At 30.0% G+C, this 24,374-nt stretch overlaps 2 protein-coding genes and 1 non-coding gene across 3 annotated transcripts; 1 reads left to right on the top strand and 2 right to left on the bottom strand.

Annotated features, from left to right (window-relative positions):
• Positions 1-971: 971 nt before the first annotated feature.
• On the bottom strand, positions 972-2,144 carry LOC111891236 (uncharacterized). The gene is made up of 2 exons (XM_023887305.3): positions 1,490-2,144; positions 972-1,374 (listed from the first exon to the last, which is right to left on the bottom strand). The coding sequence occupies exons 1-2, from the start codon at positions 1,963-1,965 to the stop codon at positions 1,098-1,100; spliced, it is 753 nt and encodes a 250-aa protein (XP_023743073.1). The 5' UTR covers positions 1,966-2,144; the 3' UTR covers positions 972-1,097.
• Positions 2,145-7,866: 5,722 nt separating this feature from the next.
• Positions 7,867-9,994, top strand: LOC111891248 (probable glutathione peroxidase 2). Its single transcript, XM_023887319.3, has 6 exons — positions 7,867-8,086; positions 8,475-8,551; positions 9,310-9,371; positions 9,470-9,588; positions 9,680-9,847; positions 9,943-9,994. The coding sequence occupies exons 1-6, from the start codon at positions 7,943-7,945 to the stop codon at positions 9,979-9,981; spliced, it is 609 nt and encodes a 202-aa protein (XP_023743087.1). The 5' UTR covers positions 7,867-7,942; the 3' UTR covers positions 9,982-9,994.
• Positions 9,995-10,295: 301 nt separating this feature from the next.
• Positions 10,296-10,369, bottom strand: TRNAN-GUU (transfer RNA asparagine (anticodon GUU)). The gene has a single exon. It is a non-coding gene; the product is annotated as a tRNA-Asn (tRNA).
• Between the last annotated feature and the right edge of the window lie 14,005 nt (positions 10,370-24,374).

Below are 24,374 nucleotides of genomic sequence, written 5' to 3' on the forward strand. Positions count from 1 at the left end.
GCAATGTTGTCAAACTCGGCCAACTCGATGATTAATATGTATAATATACTTCGTAATTTATTATTTAACACACACACATACGATTATTGTTACATATATATCTTAAATTTTCAATAATTATTCACGAAGTGAGACCATTATGTGTTTTTCAGTTTTTGTGTATTCACATTTATCTAATTTTGTTATATATTTCAGTCAATTTATGGTTTTAACTTATGATTTTGAAATATATAATTTCCCTAAAAATATTTCTACATGAATTACCGAATTCGAGTACTCCTAAATACTCCCGAGTACTCATTACTCAATAGTCGGCCGAAAGTTCTACATCCATGATTAGTATTACTCTAAAATCATTTTTGAACATATAAAATTTTTATGGCCACGGTGGCACCAAGATGGGCACCATGGTGCCACATATACAAAGCGAATATGAAGCATTGAAGCTTACCGCTAACCCGCTCACCCGAGTAGCATTTTCCAAATTACCTAATTTAACAAGTAAAATATAAAAATAGATTTTGGTGGTCCATAATGCATAGAAATAAGTGTAGACACCATTTAAGACCAAAAGCAAATTAAATTGGGTTCTAATGGAAATGAAAAATTGAAACCTTTTTTTTTTAAAAGACAGGCAATTATACCAATCCGATCATCGTAGAGGGGCTCCTTTCCTCTTGAGATAATGTTTGCACCTCCATCCCATTACATCTCACAAAAACAAACAACTTTTCTCTCAATCTAATAGAATGAATCATTACATTAATTCTACCATACCAAACAATACCTAAAACTTGGTCATTCATCATCACTAATTCGACACTTAATTCCATAATCATGTACATACGAGATAACTAGTAGATAATAACCACATAATCAATAAACCATACTCAACCAATTATAATATGTGCAAAGAAGATAGAGTTAAAACCTGACACTTTTTCATCAAATTTGCAACTTTCATCTGCCAATTGCCAAACCATTTTTTCATTCAACATTTACCCACCAATAAGATCTGATTTACAACTATGCTTTAAACTTCTGTACACTACCAAAGTCCAAAACACTGCAAAACCTCTGTATGATAATATGATTGATTACCTATCTGCAGTCAGCTCAGTTTCAACCTTAGGCACGATCTTTTTCCTATTCACCCTTGAAGCAATCCTCCTTCTTTCCTGAATCTCTCGAACATATTCAGCCACAACAACATGTAATTTTGGAGCAATATTCGTTGTAGAAGTAATGTCAAGCCCTGCCTTTCTCAAGGCACGAATGACATGTTCTTGAGCAAGCTGGAAGTGACCACTGCATAGAGAAGGCACCATTGAGCGTAGTGCAGGCTTCCCACATATCGCATTTGCATCTTGTCCGCTAAAATACAAAGAAATTGGTAACCAAATTAGAATTAAGAACACTAATTCCTCAATCTACTCAAACTGCATAAGATTGAAGCCTTATGGGCATTGAAAAACAGAAGGAAACGTACCTTTTAGAGACATACTCGCAAGGTTTGTAGAGTTGTTGCTTCGGGTCTGATAGGATATGGAGACGACAAAATTTGGTCAAAATCATGGCCTTCAGAGTACATCCACTGGAAGTACAGATCAAGCCATTGCTTTTGCCGTCTCCATCGCCGGATTCGACAATTCCGTCGTCAATTGCGTCTTTGAGTTCCTCCTCTTTGACATTATCTTTATCGTCTTGATTAGGCTCCTCTTGGAACGGATTCCTACCGAATTTCCACACGTATTCCCTGTGCTTAACTCTAAGTTCCTCCATAAGTCCCCAGTATTGGTCACGGTAACATTTCGTCAGTTGCTTCAGGTGGTGCGATCGTCGTCGCAGAATTTGTTGACGAGATAGATAAGTAGAACACGCGAGGTATTCGTCCTCCGGAGCAGATTTCAGGGAGGCGTCGGATGTGCTAGGGTTTTTGTGGTTGTGTGTGGATGTAGGATCCATTGTAGAGTGATAAGATGTCCACACGAGAGTGTGGCGATTTTTATCGGCCTCAATAGTAGCCGGCGGTGGTTTAACGCCTTAGTAGAGCCGGCGGCGGCGTTGTTAGGGTTTTGGTGGCGGTGTATACATGGAAGCCATGGTAGAGAAAGCTGCCCGCAAGAGAATGAGGTGATGATTACAAAATAGTCTCTCAAGTAATAGCTATGTTTAAATTCTAGTCCTCGATCTTTATAATTTACAGTTCGACTCCTTACTCTTTAGACATTCCCTATCCAAGTAATGGTCTTTGTCCAAAAGTTGCATACTTCCAAAAACAATTAACCTTATGGTCCTTGGACATGGGTGTTATTACGGTTGTGGTCCCAATAGTTTTACTTTGTTATAAATTTGACCTAAATTGACTATTGCGCTGTTAAGTAATTTGTTTTTATTTTTTTTTATCTTATTAAATAATATACAGATGGACGTATGGATGAGCATTTGGACTAGGGAATCAGCCATAACAGGTACCGGAACTGAAACTGGTACCGAAACCGGAACCGGATAGAACCGATCAGACCGGGACCAGAAAGGTATTCTTGTGGATTTTTTGAACTGGTAGAACCGACAAAACCGAAACTGTAACCGAAATATTTCTCAAAATATGTTGTTATCTCTCGAGGACCGGTTCCAACTAGGCCTGTCAATGGAGCGGGTTTTGACCCTGATCCGATCCAAACCCTTAAAAATTATATGGGTTTGGAGTATAGTTTTTGATTTGTTTACCCGTTAACGACCCATACCCGCTAACCCTTTTATTAAAAGGGTCGGGTATGGATCTTCACTGATCCGCTCCGTTTATAACTCGCCCCGTATAAATTTTGAATTATTGGTTTATATTTTATATTTCTTAAAGTTTAATTTTAATTCCAGTCGAAAGTCCAAAAGGAAAATGCCAAAGTCCAAACTATTTATAAGTAAAATCGAGGTGTCGACTTCTAGACTTCCAGTCTTCTACAAAGAATTATGATGTTATTTCATTTATATTTCATCAAACAATCATCATATTTTATTCATAAATCAATAAATTCATTCATCAATTGAAAGAAAGTTTGTCATTGCTATTATCTATCACTACAATTGACAGTAAAAAATAAATTACAAGTTACTATAATAGTGACTTTTATTTCCAATCGGAAGTCCTCGAGTACGTAATGTGTTTTCTAAACCAACATTTGTTTTATTTAAGAAATATTATTTTATGAATTAAGTAAAATGTGTTTGATAATTCAAAAAACCTATGGGTAACGGGGCGGTTTAGATATTCGTTGATTCGGTGGATAAGGGTATGAACTTGATTATTCAAAACCCTGCGGGTTACGGAGCGGATTTGGATCGGATTTTGAAATTTGTTAAAAGGGTTTGGATCAAGGTCGATTCGCTCCAAACCCGCCCCATTGTCAGGTCTAGTTCCAACATTGAAGACCTGGCAAGAACCGGTAGGAACCGAAACCGGTAGAACCGGCGGTCCGGTTCAGTTCCTATTTTCCACCAAGTTCAGTTCCCGGTTCGGTTCCGATGCTCATCCCTAAATGGACGCATACATCTTTCTCTCTCTCTCTCTCTCTCTCTCTATATATATATATATATATATATATATATATATATATATATATATATATATATATATATATATATATATATATATATATATATATATATATATATATATATATATATATCTCCCCCCCCCCCCCCCCATTCACTTTGTCTGCCCTTCTCTTCGATGAAGTATTATTGTTTCAACTCTCATTGTCTCATTGGTAAATCTCATCATCAATATTCAAAATAGTGAACGATTGCTTTGAAGTTTAGACTTATGATTCCTTTTCTCCTCGATATCTTTCGCAACAACGTGGTCACCATTGTCATGGAATATTTTAGCAAGCATGTTATATCAAAGTAAGGACAAAGGTGGTAGTTTTCTAACATATTTTTCCCTTCATATTTACATTTCCTTTGCATATTTTATTCCTATCATTCATCATTTTGCTCTATGTCGTCAGTCACTTGAGTTCTCGAAACTTTTCATCAAAAAAATTGATTCCAAGTTTGTCTTCTTTTCTCGTCCCAACAATAATGCATATGAACTGGAAAATGAAAGTGGTATTCGTCCCTCTCTCTTCTCAAGTTCTCTCTTACATCATCATAAGCAACATACATCGGTAAAGTTATGCATGAAACTCATCATTCAATACAACCTTTATTGGAAATCTAAGTAAGGGTTACAATTCTAGAAAGGTAACGTGTATAAGTACTTTTGGGTCAGAAATTTCCCACAATAAAACTTGTCTCTTTATGTTTCTTTAGTCCTAGTTTTCCTTTTTTTTCTCTTGTTTTTTTTTGTTTGACCACTAGAAAATGGAAAATGGTTGGGATATAACCCTACCTCCATGAAACTCAACATGAAACATAGAGGCCTTACATGTCTCTATTTCTCTTTACTTCCATTTCTCAACCAACAATACCTCTTGTTGCCACCAACGAGGATTCCCGGGACACAAAAGCAAGAACATCAAGAACATGCATCGAGGTATGTGATATCATGATGATGTCGTCGTCAAATCTGTTGTTTCCTCCCCGATTGACATTTTTTGTTATTTTTTCGACATGAAATTAGAGACAGAAGTGAATAATGTAGATTCACGACTTTGATTTAGGAGAATAAGTTATTATGAACAAAATAATGTTAGAGATGTGGGAGAGAGTATAGGGTGGGGGTATGATGGGATGTCTATTTTAGTTGTTCTTGATTACAAATTACTTAAAGAAAAGGAAAGGAAAAAAGAAATCAACAGTGTATACTAGTCATTTCACATGAACCAATGACCATCTTCGCAAGAAAGTACAAATATATGGACCTTATTGTTAAAAATAAAAGTTGGACTATAAATGTTTTACAACATGATGAATGTCTGAAGTATATGTTTTACAATTTAATATTTATCTTTACTTAATCAATAATTAAATTGGTATATATCGGGAGTAAGTGTTTTACAAGAAGAATGGATTTTGAGACTTTTCAAGTTAATGAAATAAAGTTATATAGTATTATGGCTATTTCCATTTTCTATTATGGACTAATATGTTATCATTTTCAAATAATTGGGGCTTAATTGTAATTTACACGGCTAATTTGGGAGTAACCTATGTAAGATTTAACCTTAAGGTGTAATTACTCTTAAAATATAGTTTATGTTCAAAATGTGAAAAAAGGAAATAAGTTTTTGAGTTAAGCTCTCTTAAAAAAATTTATTAGCCACTATAATGGGTTTAAGAAGAAAATGAGAGAACAATGTGGTGCCTTATAAAAATTAACCAAACAATATAAATAAATTTATATCCAATGTGTTTAAACTTAAATTAATGGTGCTTATAAACTTAAGGTATCATTTTGATCAATTATTTTAACGTTTATGGTGTCGATAATTCATTAATGGTGAAAATAATGAAATTAAGAATTGGGTGAGGTTTTAATGGATTAAATGATGAGATTTAATTGTTACAATAATGTTTTTGACATATATGTTTTGATTTTAATCAAAACAAATAAAATCAAACAATTTCATAGGTGGGTTCTAATGTTAAAAGTGAGTTTTTCCTATGGAAAACCTTGACTTTTTTTTTTGGGACATGGTGAAATGGTATGGTATGCATGGAGAGATCCCTAGACCATACATGATGCCCTTATATCTTAGGAAGACGATAATGCATGGTACCAACTTGTCATGAGTCTTTCACGCTTTTACGACCTTGAATACGAGTGTATACTTGTGTTTACTGACCTATACAGTTTGCCTTATTCAAAGGGAACACTAAAACGTTTGGTTTAGTTTTCTTTAGAGCCTTCCCAACCCATACGATGAGATGTATGATCTTGATAGAAAATTTCCCATCCTATATAATTTTCAAATAGAAAGTATGAATATGAAGTATGTGTATACGGTCGTGCTCGATATTTTTCGATCCATATGGCCTATGGTATGGCTATACCATATGGTACCAAGATCTTACCCACTTTAAGATGTAAAGACTTTATCCTCATTTTCACTTATGGTATGTATAAACTTAGGACAATCCTCACGAGGCTTTTAATGTATTAAATTGCCAATCTTGCTTCTTAAAAGGGTTGCTTATGTATTATACTTATTTGATACTTCTAACAAATAAGTAGACCCTTTAAATGACAAAAGGATGATGGAGAGAAGAAAATAAGGTGAGTATATAGTATTTTGAGCACATATACATATAAAATCTCTTATTTCCATTGTGTGTTTTTGTTGATATATGTATTATGTGATGTTTGTTATTATATGTGTAATTTTCTATATTTACAAGAATTTAAAGTATGATGATTTTTTTTAAAAGAGACATCTTTAAAAATGTTACTTTTGTAACATCTCAAAAGTTTAACTTTCAAGATGGTAGGATGTTAAGAATGATAACTAAAGCATACGAGATGTGTTAGAAAAGTCAAAGTCATTGATTGGAATGTAATAAAACTAGGACAATTTTGTAGTGATGCTAAAATATTCTCAAATCATCAATTTAGAGTATAAACTATATTTTAATAAGCTATAGAATGTATTTAGATGAAATTTATGTGTGTAATAATATTATCTTGAATTGGTAATTATCTAGCTTCCTAATTATCCTCCAAAGATAATTCTAGAAACCCTAAAGGCCTCTAGAAACCGTCAACCCTATGTGTGGAAGGTTCTGGTGACTTTTGTTCAACTATTGAACAATTACACTTTAGACCTTGTACTTTCAGCTAATTCTATTAATCCCGAAATTAATTCCAATTAATTTCTTATTAATTATTAATCAAATATTACTATTTCTAATTAATAAATTATTTTCATAATATATTAATAAATTATTTATTTCAATTTATTAATCAAATAATAATCAACCTCTTTCTCTCCAAAAAAAATATCATGTCCAATTGCTAGGTTTGAGGGCAACCCAAAAGGACTGTGTTACCATCAATTTAAGTTTATATAAATTATAGTTATGTGCTTAGACACCTAATCCAACTGACCAAACCAAAGGTCTATATAATAGTACGATATTACAAATAGTTAGGCTTGGAAAACATGTCACTGAGGCACGAATTATAGCTGGTAGATTCTTCAATGAGACTATTTACATACCTCGCATGAAGTTAATATTGTCTGATAAAAGAATCTCATTTCATTTTCAGCAGAGAAAATTCCCCGTAGCTGTTGGTTTTTCTATGTTCATTAACAAGAGTCAATGCCGGTCATTATCAACTATTAGATTGTATTTGTGTAGACTCGTCTTTATTCATGGTCAATATATGTATGTAGTTGTTTATCGCGTGACAAGTAAAAAATGTTTGAAGGTACTCATATGTGAAGAAGAAGGTCATCCAACCAATAAAACAAAAAATATTGTTTATAAAAGGTCATTCAATAATTATAGATAATTAGACATTTCTTTTTATATTTTTAGACATTTTAATATAATCAATAACACAAAATTTATTTATGTTACTTTATCTTATTTTTTATTGTGTTGACTTTTTATAATTTTATATGTATTCTTTATACGTCCCCACGTTTTACGCATGTCATAATCTAGTTTCAAATAAAAAATTGAAAATTTTCGTAACAACACCTAAACTTTTATAGTCAGACATTATGTTTTATTTTTTTAAACATTTCAATATAATCAATAATGCGAAGTTACCTTATCTTATTTTTTTTATTGCGTACATATTTCATAATTATATATATTTTTTATACGCCCCTGCGATTTACGTATGTCATTTTCAAATAAAAAAATAAATAAATAATTGAAAATTTTCGCAACAACACCTAAACTTGGTAAAAGCGCACACGAACTGACCATCAACGAGTTTGTCACAACTCACAATTTCTGTTTATAAAAAGCATACGGGAACTGACTATCAATGGCGTCTACGACAGTCACGAATTTGACACCTTTTTTCCTTGTTGGTCTCGCCTTCGTCTTGTTTTATAGACACCCGTCTTCTTCCATCACCCTAAACATGACTCAAGAAACCCCCAAATCCGTTCACGACTTTACTGTTAAGGTAAAATCACTTCTCTTCATTCCGATATGGCGATATTCCTGTTGTTCTTAAAAAAACACGATATCTGATTTTGGGTTTTCATGGTTTTCGTTTTCTCTAAATATCCAACAATTCCTGGTTGCGTAGGCCAAACCAACTCAATTTCAACTTCAAAATTGATGATCAGTTCCTACAAATTTGATGGGTATATGACAATCGATTTAAACCATATAACAGGCCTCACGTATCAATGCAGTTCGGTTTATATGAAATTACTAGATTTGGATTCAAAAAATTTAAACTTTATCTCTTTATTCCCCTTTGAATGGAAGGAATATATATTTGATTCATTTTCTTCTCAATTTTTATGGGTTTTATTTAAAGCTTCTGACGAAATTCGATGTTTCAGGATATTCGTGGAAATGAGGTGCCTTTGAGCTCTTACAGTGGGAAGGTTCTCTTGATTGTCAACGTTGCATCAAAATGGTAAAGAACTTCAATTTCCGCTTCAAAATAGCTCAATTCTCTTATATGTTTGTCGATATTGTAGAGTTTATTGATTTGAAACTTGTTAGTAGCCATTAAATAGAAACTGTTTTGTGTTTTATATGTGATATTTTGTAAAGATCTTGGTTCAAAGGCTATATGATACTTGATGAATTGCCCTCATAAAAACATTTTATTAAAAAAAAAAGGTGAAGTATATCTTGATTCGATGAGATTGATGATTTTTTGGTTCATAGATTGGTATAGAAATTCTTGATTTAGTTCTTGAAGATATCGCATCATTTTGGCTGTATTTATTGTGCCCATGTTCACCATGATGTTTATAAATTATAATTAAAACAGATGGATGGTAGTTGAGGGTATCCACATGGATTTTATCTCATATTTTATTTAATATGTATTATTGTATTTCGACTTTAAGACTATTATTATTATCACCATCTACATTCCATATTTGACTTTTGAGGGAAAATTAGTCATCTTTTACTTCTAAATCAACAAGATTTAGTTCCTTTTGTGTTGAAGAAAAGAATTTGTATTTGTATTCAAGAAAGAATTGTTAACTATGTTATTTTAAATATTGTTAAAATATGAATTTGCAGAGTCTAAGGTTGACTTTGCATTTTCTGAAGTTCAAAATACACTTCAATTAATGAATCCATTCATTATTCAATAATTACAAAACGCAACTATTTTTTGACTAATTTTAATATATAATCATTTGTTTATTTCAACAGTGGATTGACTGAGTCAAACTACAAAGAATTGAATATATTGTACCAAAAATACAAAAATCAAGGTATGTTTATGGTATTGTGCATGAAGTAGATTCATATTTACTTTTTTACTTTGACTTTTTCATGGTTTTGATTATTTGACTTTTCATATTGTTGGCAGATTTTGAAATCTTGGCTTTTCCTTGCAACCAATTTCTTTGGCAAGAACCAGGGACAAATGAGGAAATTCAGGATACAGTGTGCACTAAATTTAAAGCCGAGTTCCCAATATTTGACAAGGTGTTTTGATATCTCAAGAAATTGTTACATTTTTTATCGGATAGAGGGACGAATTCGTAAATTTAAAAGAAACATTCTTGGATCAATGTAGGTTGAGGTTAATGGGAACAATGCATCACCCCTATACAAGTTTCTAAAATCAGAAAAAGGTGGATTCTTGGTTGATGGCATCAAATGGAATTTCACAAAGTTTTTAGTTAACAAACAAGGAAAAGTTATCCAAAGATATGCCCCTAAAACCCCTCCTCTTGAATTCGAGGTTAGTATTCAAAAAAATCCAAAAGTATTTCCACTTTTTTATATTTGGGAATTTTGGTTATTGAATTCTTGAATTGTTTCTTTGATTTTAAACAGAAAGACATTCAAAATCTGTTGGAATCATCGTCTTCTTGAGAGACACAACAAGGTGTGACTAATAAAGATCTTTAAAGTTTTTAACTTTATCATGTTATGCAAGTATTTTTGGGCCAAATGTATGTGGGATCTTGTGAAATTAATGGGTTTCTTTTTGTTTTCAGAAGAAAGAGAATGAACAATGGGGGATAAGATAGAGAAAGAGAGAGTTGAAGGTTGTTGTGGTTTATGTGTTTGGTTTATAGTTAGTCAAATAAGAAACACTCTTTCTTACATTTGTAATTGGATGATGTTATAATTAATAATTCAAATAGTTGTTTGACTTAAAAAAACAAACACAAACTCAATTGAATCGCTAGAAGGAGGGGTTGAACCTCCGACCTTGTGGTTAACAGCCACACGCTCTAACCAACTGAGCTATTCCAGCTAATTTGTTTTCAAAAGACAAACATAAACTGATAAAATCGTTAGATATTATATTTCTGAACGTGCGTATGCGATTGCTTACTACTATTAATAGAGACAAAATGAAAATCCCTTTTACGGAAGGAACAAATTATAAATATAAAGCTAGTATTTTTTCTTGAATCTCATGTATTTGAAACCTCCATTCTTTTTCCTTTCACCACATTTATTTGAAACTCTCATGACTTTTCAATTTCTTTATAATAATAATTATAATTTGGTAATTAGGTTAAATAAATATCAAATCTAAAGTGTAATCATATATAAATTAAATTTCAATATTAAAATAATATCTTTACTTCTACTTATAAAATTATTTTTTTTTTTAACTTTTAACATATTATACTTAATTTATTAGTTTTAATATATTGTTGGATGTAAACCATTATCATTTTAAATGTATAATTTTTGAACAATTTGTATAAAATACTTAAATTATTAATTAAAATATAACATTATACGCTCAACTTAAATATAAATTTTATTTAACTTAAACAACCCAAAAACTAATTTTTAAATAGTTAAAAGTGATAAATTGTAGTGTCTTTCTAATAATGATTGTAAGTTGGTTAATAAGGTTAAATAAATATCAAACCTAAACTGTAATCATAAATAGACTAAATTTCAATTTTAAAATAATATCTTTACTTCTATTTATAAAGTTATGTCTTTAAATTTTAACATATTATACTTAATTTATTAGATTTAAAATGTTGTTGCATGTTAACCATTATTAGTTTAAAGCTACAACTTTTGAACAATTTGGACAAAATACTTAATTTGTTAATTTAAATATAACATTACAGTGTCAAATTAAATATAAATTTCAGTTCCACTAAAAAAACCAAATAATATTTTATAAATAGTTAAAAGTGATAAATTATAGTGATAAATGCAAAAACTAAATTGTAATATCAGTTTAACTAAAATATTTCCTAAATATATTTTTATAATCGTTAAAAAATTTTCAAATAAGTAGCTTAAAATAACTTATAATAACAATAGTTAAAAATAACTCTATATAAATAATTATATTGTTACCTTTAAAATAAATTTTTTTTGATGTTTTAAATAGTTATAATGATAAAAATTAAAACATTAAGCAAATAAATTTTAAAAAATTAGTTAACAATAACAACAACTACAAATAATATTAAACCATATATAATATTTAATTTTATTGATGTGTAACTCGCGAGTAGAAGTCATTCAAGCGATTGAGATTATGATGTTATAATAGATGTATATATTATCATATAATTCAAAATAATCAATATATTATATCAAATTAATATACAAATTATTATATCAAATTTAAAAACAATGTTAGTGTTATATTTAAAAAATATAAATTTGTAAAGACTTCAACTATATAGATGTTTCTGTGCATTACAATGTCAACTCAAATATAAATTTCAGTTCCATTTAAAAAACTAAGGAATATTTTGTAAATAGTTAAAAGTGATAAATTGTAATGATAAAAGCAAAAACTAAATTGTAATCTCAATTTAACTAAAATATTTCTTAAATGTGTTTTAATAATCGTTAAAAGTTTCCAAATAAGTAGCTTAAAATAACTTACAATAACAATAGTTAAAAACAACTCTATATAAATGATTATATTGTTGCCTTTAAAATAAAAAACAATGTTTGATGTTTTAAATAATTATAATGATAGAAATTAAAACATTAAGCAAATAAATTTTAAAAAATTAATTAACAATAAAAACAACTATAAATAACATCAAATCATATATTATATTTAATTTTATTCATGTGTAACTCGCGGGTAGAAGTCATTTAAACGATTGAGATTATAAAGTTACAATAAATGTATATATTATCATATAATTCAAATATAATCAATATATTATATCAATTTAGTATATACAAATTATTGTATCAAATTTAACAACAACGTTATTGTTATATTTAAAAAACATATATTTTATATTTAAAAAACATATATTTGTAAAGACATCAACTATATAGGTGTTTCTGCGCAACGCGCAGGTATTCGCCTAGTATTAATAAAACCTAGACCTCTTTATTCAACCAGAATGCTCAAATCCATTTTGGTTTTCCCACTTCTCTTCCATATTGTTCATGCCTCGATCTTGGTAGGCTTTTGACACAATATTATGAGTATTATCAAAGAAAATGGTAAAATCGTGATTAAAGTTTAAGAAAGGATGTGTTTTATACATACATATATATATATATATATATATATATATATATATATATATATATATATATATATATATATACACACACACACTAGTATGGTACCCGCGCGATGCGGCGACACATATAGTCCTTTCGGCAGATAATTTTCATGCGCAGATTAGTTTCTTTTTTCTGTCAGATATGGTTGATTGTTTTGTGTCGGAGAGTTCCTTTCGGCGAATAGTTTCTAGTTAGGTATGTAGATCCGAGTAAGGGTGTTCAAAATTGGATATCTGAAATTTTGGATATCCGAAAATACAGATATTGGATTTGAGATATACGTATCCGAATCGGAAATTTCAAATATCCGAATTTTGGATATAGATTCTGATTTCCGAAATTTATTATTTATAATATTAAGAACCAACTAAATATAAAGTCAATTAGATTAAACATACAAAACTTTGAAAAGAATACAATATATATAACTTATAATTTGCTTAACATATAATAAAAAAAATCATTCAAAGTACTCGGAATTTTGGATCGGACATTCGGATACAAATATTTTTTACCACACCTAGATGTGGGGTCAAAGATTAGTTTCATTTCCACGATTAGTTTCCTTTCAATTATGTAGCAGTAACATGCACTCGTATAGTTAAATCTTCAAATGCGCTATAAGACTTATTTTCATTTTTTATTATAAGTCATCAAATGTTAATAATATTACATTTATCCCAGATAATGTTTAGTATCGTTGATGGTTTTTGGACAATTTATCAACCACTTATGTTTTAACAAAATTTATTTTCTTTTGTATTGCTTAAATATCCAAAAACGTTAAATAAGTTGAAGTGATATATATATTTTCGATGATAAACGATGTTGATAGTTTACATGAAATACCTTATGACAATTTAGTACAATAAACAAAAGTTTAAGTATCTTATTATTGTTTATAACAATAAAATTATTATATAGCTTATATTATCTTATTGATATATGTCGTTAGTTTTATTTTAATTGTTAAAAGTACATAGTGCAGTTAGCATAGTGAAACTTAGACATCTAGCCTTTATCCTACCCATTCTCCTCCTGAAACTCATACTCAATCACATAGTTTCAATTTATTATTAACTCATACAGTCAAATTCTGGTGTGCTATTATATCAAAAAATAGGAGGTGTGTTGTTGTATCATCAATGAATGGAGAGTAGCTGCATTTTTTTCAATGTTAATGGCTTGATGACCATTCTGCTTTTGGTAACATTCTAGTTTCTCAGTTCTGGATAGATTGTTTCATGAATTTCAGTTATAGAGATAATAGACTATATATTCTATAAAAATACATAAGTTAAAAAAACAACCAATATTAAAACAACATGCCTAATTAGAACCTTTAGAAACAAAATTATGTAATTGTGTGTATAAAAACACACAACATTACCATATAAAATACATAATAGGATCCTTTTGAAGGACTTGAAACCAAGGAGCCAAAATATATTTGAAAAATCTGAAAAATTAGAGTCACATCACCAGCTTATATCTTCAAATTCAAGACATCAACCATGAAAAATACATAAATTTTAGAGAAGAGTACTGCATACAGAAAACTAAAACATGGAACATACGAATGAAATTCCAAACCAGAAATTGTTTATCAAATAAACCAAAACTACCCCATTCATGTTCAGATGTTCATTTTGCCTACTGAAACCCATGTTCCCAAAATAGCAATCTTTCCAATCTCACCTCTCCACACGGTGTTACTCCGCATCCACAGTCCTTTCTTGCAACCATGGAGGAGTACATAAGAGATGCCCCATGCATCATCTTCAACCATCATTTAATAGATACAAACCTTTAAGATAGATACCTAATCTTACATACTTATAAAGCTTGCATTTTCTTTTGATTGTCATGCATTTGAACCCCCCCCCCCCCAATAATTTACTAAAATCTCATGCATTTGAAACCCTCAAACCTTTTCACCTTCTTAATAATTAATCACACATAATCAATGGTAATTCATACGAGATAATAATTTGCTAAAACCTCATGCATTTGTATGGTACTAATAAAGCTTGCATTTTCTCTTGATTGTCATGCATTTGAAACCCCCCACAATAATTTGCTAAAATCTCATGCATTTGAAACCCCCAAACTTTTTCACCTTCTTAATAATTAATCACACATAATAATGGTAATTCATACGAGATAATAATTTGCTAAAACCTCAAGCATTTGTATGGTACTAAAACATGTTTGAGTTTTTGGGTTTTAGACTTTAGTAAATGGGTAATATGTTTTATACGTTGTATTTGAAGCTATCTTATTCGAATTACCCAAAATAAGAGATAAATTAATAGTATATGCTCATGCATGTTTTGTACAAGCCCCAATCAAAATACAATATATCATGATCATACAATTAAGTGTCTTTTATTCCATTTTTAGCTTTATAACAAAAGTTTGTTTACGTGGCGAAGAAAGAAAACTTGAAGATGAATATTTAGGTTGGATATTTATATAAGATTTGTTTTAAATATATAATATAGATATAAATACACAAATGTGTGTCAAATACAGCCCATCACAAATTTAATGTTATAAACTACAATATAACTCAAAGTGGTTTTTCAAATATAATGTTTATACTATAATATAATATATTAGAAGAATAACATATAGTAGACGAATCCCACATGTTGTGCATAAATTTAGTTGCATAGATAATATATTAAAATTATATTTCATTTAAAATATGTTAGGGTCATTTGGTTATTACATTGTTGTATTAGGCACTATAGTCTCATATATTTTGAATGACTCTTACAAAAACGATGTCTGTAATTTGAATATAACGTAATATCGTATGATGTTTATTGAATGATATTATCTTCGATTGAGCACTTTTTAATATGAATCAACTTTATTATAGTTAAGGGTAAATTACACCAATCGTCCCTCGATCAAGTACCGAAAAGCACGTTTAGTCCCTATTTTCAAAAATTAACTCGGGCCGTCCCTCGATTGGTTGAAAGTTGCACATGTCATCCCTCGTTAGTTTAAATTTGCATGTTCCATCCTTTGTGAGATATTAAATGACTATTATGCCCTTTTTATTATTATTTTGAATTATTTTTCTTTCTTATAATTATTTATAAAATACAAAATGAAATAAAAAACCCATCATACCCACCTTATCTTAACCCCTTCCCTTTAAACCCTTTTTTCCCTAAGCTACCATCGGAGAAGAGAGTCATCAGACCACCGCCTACCACCATCGATGAACCATAACCCACCCGCCTCTCTCTCTCTTTATCTATCTCTTTCTCTCTTTCTCTCTCTCCGATTTTAATATGAAGCACAAAAATATTAAATCCATATACAAAAAACAGAGACCGATCGAGATCTTTCTGGCGATTGAGGGGGTTTACAGGTTGAGACAACATAGAAGATGATCGAACCATAAAGGGTTGGTGAGGATCTTTCCGATAAAGGGAACCAGGTAGGTCAAACACATTTTCCATCGGCTAGCTCTTCGTCAAATCTGTGCCGCCATCGATGTTGGTTAAGGTTTCAGAACCACTGCCTCTAAGATCTATGTAAGGTGGGTTTCAAACTTTCAAGGGTTTCGAATCGGCAGTTTAAGATCACTAACTACATCGGTAAAGGGTGTGGATCGTGAAAGAAATTGTTGGGAACTACTCCGTATGCCTTATCGTGAAAACCACTTCTACCTAGGGTCTTAAATCTAAGATCATCGCTGCTAGGTTTCCGAACAACCACCACAGGTTTCAGATCGAGCTCCACTGTCACATTCATGTCTGATGTTAACTTTGGGGGTTTGATTTTGATTACAAGTTTTAGAAGGTGGTGGCGGTGATAGGTGGTGGTGCCAGATTTGAGGAAGAGGATAGGGAAGTGATGGAGGTGATAGAGTTTATAGAGAGGATATGAAATAGAGAAAACTAGAAAGCCCCGTAAGAGACAGTGAGAGGGAGGGAGAGAAGCGATGCTATTTGGTGGGTTCCGGTTGTGGTGGACTGTGGTTTCCTGTGATACTCGGTGGTGGTAGATGGTGGTTCTGGTTTCCAAGCAATGTAGAAGGAAAACATAAACAGAAGTGGGAAGGGAGGGGTGGGTTGGGTTGGGGTGTAGGGACTTTTTGTTTATTTTTTTTATTAATTTAAATCTGTTAATGATATACAAGAAAAAGCAAAAAGAAATTATTAAGGGTAAAACAGTCATTTCATGTCAGTAGGGACTAAGCATGTAAGAAAAATCAAGTATAGGGACGGTCCGAGTTAATTTTTGAAAATAGGGACTAAACGTGCTTTTCGGCACCTGGTTGAAGGACGATTGGTGTAATTTACCCTATAGTTAAAATTTTTGGCCCCGTTTTTTCTTTTCATTAGTTCTAGAATATGATTTTTTTTAAATTAACTTAAAATATGTCACTATCTTAAAATAGATTGAGAATGAGATTTTTTATATTTACTTAAAATACGACACCATTTTCTATTCAATAGTAAAACTAACAAAAGTCGTTAAATATTTATTTTTATGAGGTTCAACATAAATAGACGACCACATATGAGAATCCATATCTAATCAATCATCAACTAATTACATTAGATACTAATGTGTACATAAAAACTACATTTAAAATTTTAAAATAATAGTAAAAAAATTTCATTATTTATTATGATAAAAAATCTATAAATCAAAAAATATACATGCTATTTAATCGCATACAAGTTTTATGTATGGCTTATTCACAATACATTAAATTATATATAACCATATTAAACTACATAATTATCCCACTACGCAACGCGCGGACGTTCGCCTAGTAAGAAATAAAGGAAAGAATACCCAGCTGCTTACAAGAATATGTAGAAATTGCACTTTTTTCTTGAAACATTGGCTTGTTTATACATAGAAACAGAGAAATCAGTAAATCTATTCAAATACACTTCAAGAACATTGAAGAAAATAGAAGGTAACTGACAAAAACTAACCTCTAGCCAAGGATTTTCATATTGTTTCATCCCACGACCAGTAAACACACATACATTTAGGTTTTTTCTTAGAGAGAAACAAAAAAAGATAGAGAAAGAAAGGATGGTGGTTTTCAGCGAAAGAAAAAAGAGGGAGAAAGCGAGAAAGACCATGGTGGAATGACAAATCTGAGAACCACATCGATCAAAAGATCTAGATAAATCTTCACACCTGGGAAAGCTATTATTCAAAAAAGCATATATTCAAGAAGTGTAAATAAGTACCATAGAAAAGCTCGAACCTGAGAAATTTGGGAAAAAAACTATGAGAAATCAAAAGTCAAATAATTAATCAATAGGAAGATGCTTACCAGTTTAACAGTTCTTGTTTATTTGATGATTGTAAAGTAAGTATCATAGCAGCAAGTCGATTCTGCAGCCACTGGGTAAGAGAATAAGCTTTGTTGTTTAAGCTTCTATCAAGCATTTTTCGTCTCCATCAATTTTTTAAGAGAGAGAATGGGTGAGGGTTGTAGTGGGTCACGATGGCAGCGGCGGTGCTGCTATGATGGTGACGGTGACGTAGTCATCGAAATTTAAGGGGGGTGGTAATGAGAAGCATTAGTGGTGCTTGGTTTTCGTTTGTGTTGAAGGAGACTGTGACGAAGAAGTGGAGGTGGGGAAGCAGTAGGTATTAGGTTTTAGGTTTTTTTGAGATAATCGGGAGAGAGTGCATTGAATAGAGAAGGGATGTGGGAGAATTAGCTCGAATTTGTGGTTTATTTCCACCAATGAAGGCAGAGGACCAGGTAAACAAGAGATAAGATGGAAAGATAAACCTGATCAAAATCATATAAAATCTTTTAGGATTGCATTACATACTTATACATATTGCATTTGTTTTTTGTTTTTGTACAATTTAATTTAAATAAAGCTAAGTTTAAAATTTAATATTATTTTATTATTGGTTATTTGTACTCATAGTTTAATGAATTGGATGTTTTAAAAAATATTATTATTATATTCACTTTATTTAAAAAAAAAATATGATTTATTTTATAAGATAGTATATATATATATATATATATATATATATATATATATATATATATATATATATATATATATATATATCATGTGAGGAATATATTGTATGTGGATATAAATCACGTGTCATGAAAATATATTAATGCGTCATGTTATCAAGTTATCATTCTTAAAAACAACATAATACTTATATCTTTTATTTATATAAGTTATTCGCTAAATATTTGGGTGTCAAATATATCAAGGTGACAGTTGTTTTATTTTTATTTTTATCATAAAATAATCACATAAAACATGAAAAGTAATTGTGGATTGTAGGATCATAGTCATCATGTTATTTCTTTTTTTAAAGGAAAACTTAATATCTTTTTTCCTTGGACTTACTATATAGAATATCCATTTTGAATTGTTTACTATGAAATGATGTATTAGATATGCATTTTTTATATATTTTAAATTATTTATTGTTAACTGAATATGAAAAAAAATGTTTTTTATGTTTTAAAATGCATTTGATAAGATCTTACCATCCGATTCAATTTTACGATCATGACCCTACAAAACAGAAAATAATCATATATGAGATCTTGATATTGACAACCTTGGGATTCACAATATCATTTTTTATAACAAAAACTTTATTTTCTTTTTTTAAATAAAATACATTGCCACATTTAGTCCCCAATTTCTTTTCTCAAAGATCATAGTATTAAGTTTGATTTCCTCTCAATTTTAAAACTTTAGTTTTTGGGCTCAATTTAGGATTTTTTTAATAAATGAGAGAAAAAAAAGATGATGATGGTCATAAATAAAAGTCATAGGAAACATAAAGATATTCTTATTAACAACCTTTGTCTATAACATGTTAAAGTTGAAAAATGCAATCATGTGTTTAGCAATGATAACTTTTACCCATTTCCCATCATTGGAATCCTTAACATGTTCAAGAGTTCTAAAACTTATGGTTGAATAAACAAAATCCGAGTTCATCTTCTATTTGGTAGGAGGATGTACAAGCGAATGAAGCGAATGATGGATCTGATGAGTAATGATGCTTCTACTTTTCTTTTTTTATTCATACGGTATATGTGAAGTCGATCATTATCATGAATTATTAACTATGACCTAATAATTATTATACTATATTAAAAAGTGGATATAAAACATTATTATCATCTTGAATCATAAAATGAAAGATATATATTAGAAAGTTTAAAATTAAAAATTTGTGGTAGTTATAGTGTTTGGATACAATTTAAAAAAATCAAATACAAATTAATATGTTTCGAAATAAATATTTATCTCAAACCATATAATCTTAATGGTCTCTATACGTGGGTTGTTTATAAATAAAAACTAGGCGAATGCCCGCGCGTTGCGTGGGATATATAAAAATATTTTATATTAAAAATAACTAAATCATTGTTATTAACAATTAAATAATAATTTCATAAAAATATAAAAAATGATTTTTAGTATTGTTATTGTGTTGAACTATATTATAAGAGATAAGGTTGGAATTTGAACTTGTTTTGTATATACAAAGTTATATGATTAAAATAGAAAAATAAATAATTTTTAAAAATAAATAAATCGTTATTGTTATCTATTAAATAATAATTTCATATTAAATTAAAACGTTTATATTAAACATTATCATTATGTAGAAAATACGATAACAGATACATCTTTTTATCTATCTTAAATTTTATCATTATGTACAACATATGATAATAGAGACAACTTTTTATCTTAAATAGTAAAAAAAAATGTTTTGTATCATAAATATTACCATAATATGTAGAACATATAATAATAGTAACGTCCTTTATAATGTTAAAACTTTAAATTGTATTACATACAGGGTTGTAAAACTTGGCTAACACAGCCAAATACTTTGCATGTTACTTAAACTCGGCCTCCAATGGAAGCGAGTTTGTCTAACTCAACCAGAAGACACTCGGATCCTTATTAAATTCGATCCACATCTAAAAGATACGATCCAAAATCATTTTCAAAATTCTAAAATTTAATTGGTCACTTGTCGACAAAGACAATCTCACCAAAGAATACACTCAACACCCTACAAAGTTAGATGCAAGGAAGATCTCATGGCTTAGTCCCTTTAAAATATTTCATAATCTTTCATATTTATAGAGGAGAATACATTCTCTTGTTTACTCTTACGATCAATATGGGATGAAGACATTTTAATTAAACTCATTTCTTTATTTGCCAATAATTTCATTTTGTTAAATAAAATATTAAATAATAAAAATAAAACGTTATCTAAAAAATTTATTGTTCAATAGTTCCATTTTTCAGTAATCTTGTAAGTTGTTATAAAAAAATCAAGTTTTTATTGAATAACTTTTTGTTAAATCCTAAAATCATAAATTCGGTTAGGTACTTAATATAGAAAGTTTGTGTATATGTATTTTCATGATTCAAATATCATTATAAAATTAATTCATTTATAAAATATAATCGATTATATATTTCGTGCTTTTGAATCAAAGTGATTTTTCAAACAATTATAATTTTATGTTTAGGTAGATTTTTTTATATTTATATAACATTATGTAACTTATAATATTATTATAAACAAACTGAATAATCATGGGAGTTTCAAATGTATATGGTGAAAGGAAAATGCTTCATTTAACGGTCCAAATTGATCAAACTCGGACCGATTCAACTTAATATACCAAACTAAACAACGTTTTTTCTATTGAAACCCGGTTTGTATATATTTTGCGTTTTTGAATCAAATTTAATTTTCAAACAATTATAATTTTATGTTTAGGTAGCTTATTTATAATATTATTAGAAACAATTTGAAAAATCATGAGAGTTTCAAATATATGTGCTGAAAGGAAAATGGTTCCTTTATTGGTCCAAATTGTTCAAACTCAGACTGATTCAACTCAATATACCAAACTACATAACGGTTTTTCAACTGAAATTCTGTTTGAACTTAAAAAAAATCTTGTTCAAAACCATTTTCAGGATTCTAAAACTTAAATGGAAAGTTGTCAATAAAGACAATCTCACCAAAGAATACCCTCAACATCCGAAAAATATAGGCATAAAGAAGTTCTCATGGTTTGGTCCCTTTGAAACAATTCACAACATTTCCTATTTATAGAAGAGGGAACGTTCTCTTGATTACTCTCACCATCGATGTGGGATGAAGACATTGTAATAAAACACGCTTTCTTGTTAATAAAATATTATTCAACTTATTTAGTAAAACACCCTTTCTCTTGTTTACCCTTTCTTTATTGTTCAATAGTTCCATTTTTCTATAATCTCGTAAATTGCTATCCAAAAAAGTAGGTTCTTATTGAATAACTTTTTGTTCAATTCTAAAATCATAAATTCAGTTAGGTACTTAATATAGAAAACTTGTTTATATGTATTTTCAAGATTCAAAAGTTCATTATAAAAAGAATTAATTTATAAAATATAATTTGCGTATATACTTCGTGTTTTTGATCAAATCGAATTTTCAAACAATTATAATTTTATTTTTGGGTAGATGTTTTTTTATATTTATATAACATTATGTAACTTTTTTAAAATATCATTGAAAACAATTTGAAAAATCATGGGAGTTTCAAATGTATGTAGTGAAAGGAAAATGCTTCTTTTATGGTCCAAATAGATCAAACTCGGACCGATTCAACTAAATATACCAAACTACATATTTTTTTTTTCTAGTGAAACCCGGTTTGTATATATTTCGTGCTTTTGAATCAAAGTTATTTTTCAAACAGTTATAATTTTAGGTTTAGGTAGATGCTTTTTTATATTAATATAAAATTATGTAACTTATTTATAATATTATTAGAAATAATTTGAAAAATCATGGGAGTTTCAAATGTTTGTTGTGAAAGGAAAATGATTCCTTTATTGGTCCAAATTGATCCAGCTCCGGTTCAACTCAATATACCCAACTACAAAAAAAATCTAACTAAAACATGGTTTAAACCTAAAAAAACTCGGTTCAAAACCATTTTTGGAATTCTAAAAGTTAACTGGACAATTGTCATTATAGACAATCTCACCAAATAATACCTTCAAAATCCTACAAAGGTAGGCATGAGGAAGTTCTCAAGGTTTGGTCCCTTTCAAACATTTCACAACCTTTCCTATTTATAGAAGAGGAAACATTCTCTTGTTTACTCTCACCATCGATGTGGGATGAAGATATTGTAATAAAACACCCTTTCTTGTTTATAGAACATTATTTAACTTATTTATAATATTATTGTTAAGAAATTGAAAAGTCATAGGAGTTTCAAATGAATGTGGTGAAAGGAAGTTAAAAAATGGGGTTTCAAATGCATGAGATTCAAAAAAAAAATGCTAGCTTTATAAGTATGTATGATATGTATACTTTTTGATTTAATGTTAATTTTAACTACTATAATAGTTAATCGATTCAAATACTATCTTTTTTCTTAATCATCCGTCGTTATAGATTTTTTTTTTCAAATATCAACTATTGTTTTCATGATATCATAAATTTTACTTTTAGTTGAATTTTAGTTAACTTTAAATTTAGATTTAATGTTATTTTCAAATATTATTATTAATTGATTTAAAACTATTCATGTGGATATTTTAATGTTATTTTCAAATATCAACTATTGTTTTCATGATATCCAAAAGTATTTCCATTTTGGTTACTGAATTCTTGAATTGTTTCTTTGATTCTAAACAGAAAGACATTCGAAATCTCTTGGAATCATCGTCTTCTTGAGAGACACAACAAGGTGGGACTAAGAGTAGTCGGTATGGGCCAGAAACGAGAATCAACGCGGTGACGTGGCAGCCGACAACGCCGTCGTGACGGGGGGAACACCGCCCCCCCCCCCCCCCCCCCTCCAACTCGTTGCATCTCGTCGAGCAGTTCTTGTGAGCGTTATGACGAATTGAAATGGGCATTATTTTTACCGTTTTTTTTGACCGTTTGAAAACGGTCGAAATTCATTTAAAAAAAGAACTTTTTTTATCTTTCTACCTATATATATACATATACTCTTTTTAATTTAAACTTTACATATCTTTTTAAAATCCTCTCTATATTTTCTACACTTTGTTAATCAAAAAATGGAGCAAAACCCAAACACCCCCCTCCATCATCAAACCCAAACACAACCTCGCCTCTCGGATTTGCGGGGTATGAAAATTATTTCAACCTTTTGTCGTCTCAAGGTTCACCACAAATACCATACCAAGGTGTCGCTTTCAATCCCGCTTCACCGCCACTGCAATTTCCCAACTCACCTTACATTCAACAAAATCAATTTGGTCAAAACCCAAATTTACAAGAAAATCTTTTCTCTACTTTTGGTTTGATGCAACAAACAACCAATCAACCGTCGCCTACAACACAACCATCAGTTCAAGTGGAAGCGGAAAGTAGTAAGAAAGGGAAAGCGAAAGGAAAATCAAAAGGGAAATCAATAGCGGTGGAATCTGAAAATGCAGACGTTCCACAATGGTGGACACCGGAGGAGGAATACGCTTTGACGGCGGCTTGGTGTGCTACTTAAAAAAACGAACTTCGCGGAAATGGAATGAAAAAAGGAGCTTATTGGGGGGGGGGGGGGGCGGTGCTCGACAAGTTTCACGCTATTTTAAAGAAAAATCTGTATCGCAACAACGACATGTTGAGCAGCAAATGGGGTATGATAACTAAGCGGTGCAGCAAATTCAACGGTATTTACA

Source organism: Lactuca sativa, chromosome 6 (assembly GCF_002870075.4).
Source record: "Lactuca sativa cultivar Salinas chromosome 6, Lsat_Salinas_v11, whole genome shotgun sequence".
In the NCBI taxonomy this organism is placed as follows: Eukaryota; Viridiplantae; Streptophyta; class Magnoliopsida; order Asterales; family Asteraceae; genus Lactuca; species Lactuca sativa.